The sequence below is a fragment of the Zingiber officinale genome, chromosome 8A, assembly GCF_018446385.1.
Source record: "Zingiber officinale cultivar Zhangliang chromosome 8A, Zo_v1.1, whole genome shotgun sequence".
Taxonomy (NCBI): domain Eukaryota; kingdom Viridiplantae; phylum Streptophyta; class Magnoliopsida; order Zingiberales; family Zingiberaceae; genus Zingiber; species Zingiber officinale.
The window spans coordinates 109,711,529-109,720,279 of record NC_056000.1 but is presented as its reverse complement, the minus strand read 5'-3'; the positions used below and the strand labels follow the sequence as shown (position 1 = coordinate 109,720,279).

The 8,751-nt window shown below is 39.8% G+C and overlaps 1 protein-coding gene and 1 non-coding gene across 2 annotated transcripts; both read left to right on the top strand.

Annotated features, from left to right (window-relative positions):
• The first annotated feature begins 2,293 nt into the window (after positions 1-2,293).
• Positions 2,294-7,471, top strand: LOC122011116 (protein trichome birefringence-like 1). The gene is made up of 7 exons (XM_042567545.1): positions 2,294-2,757; positions 3,064-3,262; positions 3,336-3,508; positions 3,587-3,745; positions 3,830-4,129; positions 7,282-7,314; positions 7,411-7,471. Exons 1-7 carry the CDS (start codon positions 2,294-2,296, stop codon positions 7,469-7,471), a joined length of 1,389 nt encoding a protein of 462 aa, XP_042423479.1.
• Positions 5,514-5,587, top strand: TRNAR-UCG. Its single transcript has one exon. It is a non-coding gene; the product is annotated as a tRNA-Arg (tRNA).
• Positions 7,472-8,751: the final 1,280 nt, after the last annotated feature.

Genomic DNA, 8,751 nt, shown 5'->3' with positions numbered 1-8,751 from the left:
CCATTGATAGGTCTAAAGGACCTGAGTCTTAGAGTAGGAGTCATCGAACGCTCAAACCAAATAAATCGACAGTGTGCTCTTTTCTTTTACTTTTATTTTCCAGTGCGCACTCACTTGTTTTAAAAGGTAATAAATTTTGTAAATACACATAATTTACCCCTCCCCCCTCTCACGTGCATTGATTGTATAGAAGGTATCCATGAAGGTGAAAGGTTTGCCGTTTGCTGCTGCCATACTGCTTGTTACCACTGCAATGCCCCCTACATTGCGACAACTACCATTCTTTCGAAGTCATCTTGTGCCATGGTAATGGCGGTGGGTCTTCCAATGTCAAATATCTTAGCATCTCATTTCTAGATTTAATCTTCTCACAGACAACGTCAATTTGTTCTTGTTCCTAGACCTTCGAAGGATGAGCCACTGGAGAACTAGAGGCGGTGTTAACTGAAGTCGTTGAATGCCAAAAGAGATATGCCCGAGAGTATGCCAAGTCTGAGAGGGAGGAAAAGGAAAAGAAGAGAGTTAGAATGTCGGCCAGGGGTGCCTCGACGCAGTTACTCTGACGCTCAAGTAAGTTTTTAGTAGGAAATGTGGTAAAAAACAGAGAAGATGAATACTAATACACGTATGAAATGGAGAAAGATGATAAGCATACCTCCGTCCATAGCCACGAATGTCTTTTATAACACTACCGCTGGATGTATCTCTCCTCTATATTAATTGTATATTAATTACTGATGTGATATGTATCATACTATGGTAAAGTATCCCATTACATCTACTAGTATCATATGGATGAAGATACGGGAGATGATACACCACACACTCTGACAACCCATATGTTATGTCAGCGCAAGCATCACCCTCCATGATGGACTAGTCCATAAGGCCCTTGGGTCGTGAGATAATTGAGTTGGAGGTTGGGGGCCTGTTAAGTGGAAGAGCACAGACCACCAAGGTTGATTGGGGATGAGTAGGGTGGGTCAGTCAATACGAGTAATACACACCCAATCGGTTGGACCGATTGGGGGATAGAGAAGCACATTCGATCAGTGAGATCGACTAGGGAGTAGCAAAGCATGCTTGGTCGGTAGTACTGGCCGGGGAGAAGTGGAGCACAATCGATCGGTGGGACTGAACAGGGAGAGACGAAGTGCACTTGATTGTTAGGACTGATCGAGGAGAAGTGGAACACATTAGATTGATGGGGCAGACTGGAGAGAAATGGCGAAGCTCGTCCAATTGAGGCTAAAGAAGACTACTCGAATGGATCTGTCATGTGTCAACTCTTGATCGATCGGGGCGGAGAGGTGAAGCTTGACCGATCGGGGCAGAGAGACAAAGCTTGTCCGATTGGGGTTAAAGAGGACTACCCGAACAGATCTACCCTTCGTTGACTTATCTTGATGTTAACCTCCATCTAGATTTGATGCTTAATCCTTAAGGACATAGATGGAGGCTTTTCATATTTTCCGTATCAATTTAAATGAATTCTAGAGAACACAATGGTGTTCTTATTTCTCACTTTGAGATAATTAGAATGCATATGTATCAAAACTATTATATTGACTTAAATGGTTCAAATTTGATAATTCAACACTCTAAGGAGCCAAATAGTATATTTGTTTGTTGAATTGGATAATTATATCTCATAGTAATTTTGAATCAAAATTATCCTAAGCATGTATGGATTGATGTAATTAATTTAGTCAAAATTACAACTATAAGAGCCTCAACTCGTAAAATTAGACATTGAATACATACCTAAAACACAAACGGATCTCAAGGAGCACAAAGGTATCTTTATTTCTCAATATTGGACACTTGAAATCCATATAAAAATTTTAGTCAAAACAATTTTGATAGAAAAATAAAAAAGATACTAATTTTGGGCTAGAGTTATATAATATGGTAAAAGATAATTTACTCTTCCTTACGGTCAATATGACGAAGACAAATGTTCTCCCCCTAATTCTACCTGAGAGACGGCTTGGTATATGATTTACCAACTTTTATTTCAATGTATATATATAGATATATATCTATATCTATACGCGTTTGGGTGTAGACGTTGGGACCCACAGAATGATATTAATTTTAAAAAAGGTATTAATGGTGATTTCTTTAAAAGGAAAGTTATTTAAAATTTTTTTACCAAAACAAAGGAAAATAGTATCTAGAAGATAGGAAAGATGGGGAGCAGTCCATGAGCCGCCGATTTTGTTAAATATATATATTAAAAGAAATCCAACGCACGCACGCACGCAGACACCGTCGCCGTTTCTTTAATCCGATGGCGACCTCCAAGTTTCCGGCGACGCTTTTCTTGAAGGCTAAGCCCCCGGTGCAATTCCTCTGCTTCCATTTTCCGTCCATCTACACCGCCCTCTTCTCCCTCTCCGGTTTCCTCCTCTTCCTCGTCTTCCTCCTCCGGCACACTCAGCCGCCGCAGATCCTCCTCCTCAGTCCCTGCACCCTCGCCGCCCCATCCGCCGACCCAGTGCCGCCTCCTTTCTCCTCGCCTCCTCCTCCTCCGACGCACGCAGAAGATGCGGCCAAGAAAGGAAATACGACGACGACGACCAAGAAGCACTGCGATCTTTTTGACGGCAGGTGGGTGCGCGACGAAGGGAACCCGAGCTACCCGCCAGGCTCCTGCCGCTTCATCGACGTCGCCTTCGACTGCTTCAGCAACGGCCGGAAGGATCTCAACTACACCAAGATGCGGTGGAAGCCGAACGGGTGCACCCTGCCCAGGTTCACTGCTCCTTCCCCTGTTTCCTTTAACTCTCCTTCCTATTTTATCAATTTCCGTTACTCTGTTCTTCTTCTTCTTATTCTTCTTGGAACAAAAGAAGCTTTTTAAAGAAACAAATTTCCCCTTTCATTACGGGATTCTACATAATGAATGCCATTAATTTAGCACCATATAGCAAAATGGTAACTGATAAACATTCGACAGCAAGTTTTTTCCCCCCGGTCGAGATCTTGCTCTGTTCCTTATTTCAATGGAAATTTCTTTTTTGATTTAGATTTCAATTTGAATTTGTTTGGAAAGTTCAGGCTTCGTGGTAAGAAGATGCTGAAGCTGTTGAGGGGGAAACGATTAGCGTTCGTGGGCGATTCCTTGAACCGCAACATGTGGGAATCTCTGCTCTGCATACTGACGAACTCTCTCGACGAGCGGCAGCGGAGCCGCGTGTTCGAGGTCTCCGGCCGGAGCGAGTTCCGGTCCGACACCGCCTACGCCGTCAGATTCGCCGTACGCATCCCACGAATCTAACGATAAATTGCTGGTAGATCCCGCTAATGGATATATTTTTGTGACAACGTAGGATTACAATTGCTCGATCGAGTTCTTCCGCGCGCCCTTCCTGGTGCGAGAAATCTCGAGCACGGAGACGCTCCGCCTGGACTTGATGGAGGCGGCGGCCGAGGCCTACGCCGACGCCGACGTACTGGTTTTCAACTCCGGCCACTGGTGGACCCACCCGAAGACGTCCAAAGGGTAGCGATTTTTTACAATTAAACCCTGCAAAAGTTCTATTTTGATGCGACTGGTGATTACTGATTAATTGTGGAGCAGGGAGAACTTTTACCAGGAAGGCGACAACGTCTTCCCGAAGCTGAGCGCGGAGGAAGCTTACCGGAAGGCGTTGAAGACGTGGGCCAATTGGGTCCGGACACGTATACAACCCAGCCGGACACGGGTCTTCTTCCGGGGATACTCGTGGTCTCACTTCAAGTAAGTCATTTTAGGAAAAATGGATAGCGCTTTAATTAGCTTAAAACTGTGGGCGGCGGGTGGTTAAAATGCCGGGATTTGCAGCGGCGGCCAGTGGAACTCCGGCGGCAACTGCGACGGGGAGACCGAGCCTATCGTCGACGAGAAGCACCTCGCGAGGTACTTTAAGCTGACGGAGGTGCTCGAGTCCGAGATTGCGGAGATGAACGCGCCTAATTTGCTCTATCTTAACATTACGAGGATGACGGACTACCGGAAGGACGCGCATCCGTCGGTGTATCGCTCGCCGGAGGCGGCGAGGAAGCCCGGCGAGGCGCAGGACTGCAGCCACTGGTGCCTCCCTGGGGTGCCTGATGCGTGGAACGAGCTCTTGTATGCAATGCTGCTGAGGTCGACCGACTAGTAACGAAATGTTCAGTTAATTTTCCATTTTTCGTGTTTTTTTTTCCTTCTCGTTATCGAGTTGATTGTGTAAATGTAACAAAAAATAATAATAATAATACCTTTAACCCTTATGTTTTTTATCAAATTACATTTTGTCTCTAGATTTAAACAATAATATTTAACCTTTGCACAAAATAAAATATGAAAACAATTATAAAAGATAATTTCATATCTTTTTGATATATATATTTTTTATAATGTTAAAAAGAAAAAAAATATATTAAATTTATTGATAATTTACTTGACTTTTGTTTTCGACTAATTTATTAATTAAAATTAATAAATTATATGTATATAGATTAATATTTAATTATATGAATAAAATAAAATAAAATAATTTAAAATATATATATATATATATATATATTTTTTGGCTCTGGCTGTGTACATTTGAAGATAATATATAATAATTATTTTCTTTAAATTTAAAATTTTAAATTCAATCTTATCTATGATTATATAAGGTCTCATAAAAATATATAAGTAAAGATATAATTTCCTTTTTCTTATGCGAAGATAAATAGTTGACAAGCTTTGCTTTTTAAACATCAAGAGTGGGCGCACTCACAAATCGATATCAATCGTAGATTACAACGAGTGGCGAAGGGTATTATCATTGGATGTTTTTATATATTTTTTTTATCCTTTTTATGTATATTTTTCTTCTTATGTACCTCATCCATCTAACTAATTAATAATTAAAAAGTCCAATCTGAATATATATATAATTATTTTTCATTATATGTTTTCCCCTCTTAATACTATAAAAAAAATCAAATAGGTAAGGGTACAATTGGCTTTTACAAATTTTTCTACATTTAATTTTGATCAAGGGAAAATAAATGTTATTTTCAAATATAAAAAATAAAGTACTACTCGATAAAAAAATACAGGGAGTTAAAGTATTTTTTTCCTAATAATAATAATATGGAAAATTTTATTTCATTCGTGTAGTAAATGATTTAAGTTTTTCTGCAGTATCTCATGGTCATTTCTGGACGCTGTCTACTATTCTAGTGAGCAATGAGTAAATGCTGTTTATTTGGAAAAAATGAAAGCTTCCGTAACAGCTTAATTCTTTAGTAATGAGTGAGATCTTCACGCTGCCGAATAACGTCGGTCCCGGAGCTGATCGAGGACCTCCAAGTCCCGAAATCTTGCCGTCAAATAAGCGAATCGCACCCCTACAAGAAAAATACCAGACCTTCCGAATGTCCACACTAAGAAGTGGTTCCTGAGAGATGCAATTGGAACCAGAAGGAAGATATCGATAGAGTCAAGTTGTAACATGATTTTAAATTTTATTTTGCTGTTTTGCATATAGGACCGCATAGCGCAGTGGATTAGCGCGTTTGACTTCGGATCAAAAGGTCGTGGGTTCGACTCCCACTGTGGTCGATGTTACTTTTGTGTGAATATTTATTTCATCAGTTCTTTTTCTAAAATTTCTAAAAATAATAAACAAACTTTTAACAGTATAACTAAGTTTCTTAAATATGTAAATCAGCTACCCAAATTTTTTCTTAAAATTTTTTATAAATAGATATACTCATATTTTTAGAAAAATCATTCTATATGCTTGAAAGTATAGATATAATTTGAAAAAACTAAATTAACACATAAGAAATTTATATTATTTTGAGGCTTTAGTACATCAACTAATTTTTATTTATTGATTTAGAGAGTTCGAATAATATGAATTAGTCTAATTCTTTTGATTAATATTAGTTTGACATGATATATTAAAAAAATAAGTTTTTAAATATAAATACATCTTTTATAAAAATATTGTTTAAATTTACCGAGGTCGAATCTTTCAAAATCACTCTCAACTTCTAGCGTATTGGGTGCAAGGGCGTCATATCTGATCTGATTATTGTAATTAATAAAAAAAAAATTAGCGTCTTATTTCACAGCTCGCCCATCAGCTAGCTAGTCACCGGCCGGGGAATGGCGTGGCACCACCAGCATTCCGCCCTTTGAAACATATTTCATGTTCGCCTTGTTTCTCTCCGGCGGCGCTCTCCTCCTATTTTAGAGGAGGAAAGCGACGACTATATGTACACTCCGGTTGTTGAGCTCCAGATAACACAAAAGGAGCTCATCCATGAAGTCCCACCAAATCCAGCGGCTCGCCGGGAACCTGGTGCCACGCCCCCACCATATCCTCCGTCGACTATCTGAAGTCCTCACCGTAGGGGTCCATGGGAGTGTTGAAACATAAAGGCAAAGAAAATATAAAAGAGAAAATAGTAAAGATAAAATAATTGCTTGATTTATTGATTTATTATTAGACTAATAAATTTATTTATACCAATAGTTAAAAATAATATATGAAAATTATTTTGATAAATATGGTAATAAAAAATATGGTATGTTATCTCAGTCAACTACAAATATGGTGGGGATTGTTTTCCACATAAATTAAGTCTTTAGTAATTAAAATTAATTTCTGATTTCTATCTAGATGACAAATCTTCCGATTTGTTATTTCAATGGGATGTGCAAATAAGGTAACTTATATTTCTTGACTTCCTTCCAAGTATGCCCTACGTAAATAAGGTGCTGAGATATATGAAGTAAGTAAATTAATTTAACTTATGATTCTTTGAATAATACTAAGAAAAGGATATACCAAACTAATTTATTTATGCCTTCACCGATAAAAAAAAAATGTGATAGAACGACATTGAAGATAGTATAGACTATTTTTTACCTCGCCATGAATTAGAGTATTTTATGTTGCTATATCTTTTCCAAGATCATGATTAAAATGAAATTTAACAAAATTTAAAGAAGACATTATTATTAAGACTAAATTGACATGTAGAAAATAAATTTTTAATAATAAAATGAATATGAATAATATTGTACAAGTGAAAAGTTCGATTAGATTAGAGTACTAAGATTGTGTGTTTCCATAATTAATAATTGGAAAACCTGAGTTATCACCTACCATTGTAGGATAATATTTCTACAATAATGTGATAGTTTGACGTGACATGATGAATTATTTTCGTGTCGAGATATCATCCCATAGTTAAAGATTCTTTGGATAAAAGTATTCTAGAGTAAATTTGTAGAGCGATTAGCATGGTAGAAATTACACGTAAAGGCGGGAAAAGGTAATATAATATGTGATTGTTGCTGGTAATGAAGAAAACTTGCTGCTGCTAAGTGCTAAGAGATATGACGGTACTGTGATATTGGCATTGTCTTAGCTTCTTATTGGTAATAACCAAAAAGAAGTTGGCTCCTTGTGCTATTGGAGGCAGGAATTGAGGAAAAACAATTGTTGATGTTATTGTATGTTGTTTGCTATGGCTGGTGGAAGAGGGGATGGGGAATAAATGTCAGTTTTGGGTGATCGGTTTGAAATTTTTCTATTGATCATCAGGATAAATCGGGAAATATTCACAAATGTCCAGAAGTCTAACATCCTTGGTTGCAGACCCCATCTAAAGGAAAAAATTTACTGTAAATTCATAATACTTGGGGGAATGAAGTACCTAGCTGACACTCTAGATGTCCTACCATTGAATATGGTAAGTCATCCTGTTCGTAATCTGAGTCAGATGAGTAAGGTGGATGGAATGTTGACCAAATCGCGATGTCCCGGAGGGGGGTATGCTGAGATGGCTTCTATGTTGACCAAGTTGTCAAAAGTCCTCTAGTCAATACTACCTGCAGCCAGCGACCGGGTTGCCCCAGTCTCTGGTACCCCGATACTTGAGGCAGATCCAACGAGTATATAAGTAACAGACTAAGACGTATAATAATGAAATGAAGGTAGAGTGAGTACGGAGAACGTACCTTAGCCCAAGGGGCGCCCTCAAGTGGATCAGTGAGCTGGTCGGGACGTTGCTTGAGTTGTCGTGACCCGGAAGAGCAGATGACTCAGAGCAGGATGAAGAGCTTGATCTGACGGCGCCTAGTCGAGCATGACCTGGATTCGGCTGGAAGACAACACGCAGGCCGAGACTAATAGTGACACGTAAATCGGGATATGATATCGGCACATAGGTCGGGATATGATATCGACACGTAGGCCGGGATATAATAACGATACAGAGCCGGATAGTAACAAGAGCGTGCAAGCTAGCCCACAACCACGATACAAAGCTAGAACATGGATGGAGTCGGCGCGGGGACCATCGACACATGGATTACCGGCATGTGGCGTGAAGGCGAGGGCTGTGGAATGCGACAATAATGCCCTTGACACTAGAACGGGTCGAGAGTAGCAGACAACAACCACTGAAAGGCTGCAGCCGCTGAAGAGTGGCTGTCGGCTTGCCCATGAACTAAGAAATCGGAGTGTGCACTGCCAGCGCACAGAGGCTAGAGGCGGCAGTGTCGTTCAGCATCCGAAGGTCTGTCCGGTAGTAGAAGCGGATGCACGCATGTGGGAAGGCCACAGCGAAATGTTTGGTGAGTATCGTGAGAGACAGCGAGCCCCCATTGGCTACAGCCAAGTCGCGGGATAGAGAGAGAGGAGAAAACATGTTGCAATGTTCTCGCATGGGTTTGTGCAACAGCAGTGGTGTGAACAGCTGAAGGAG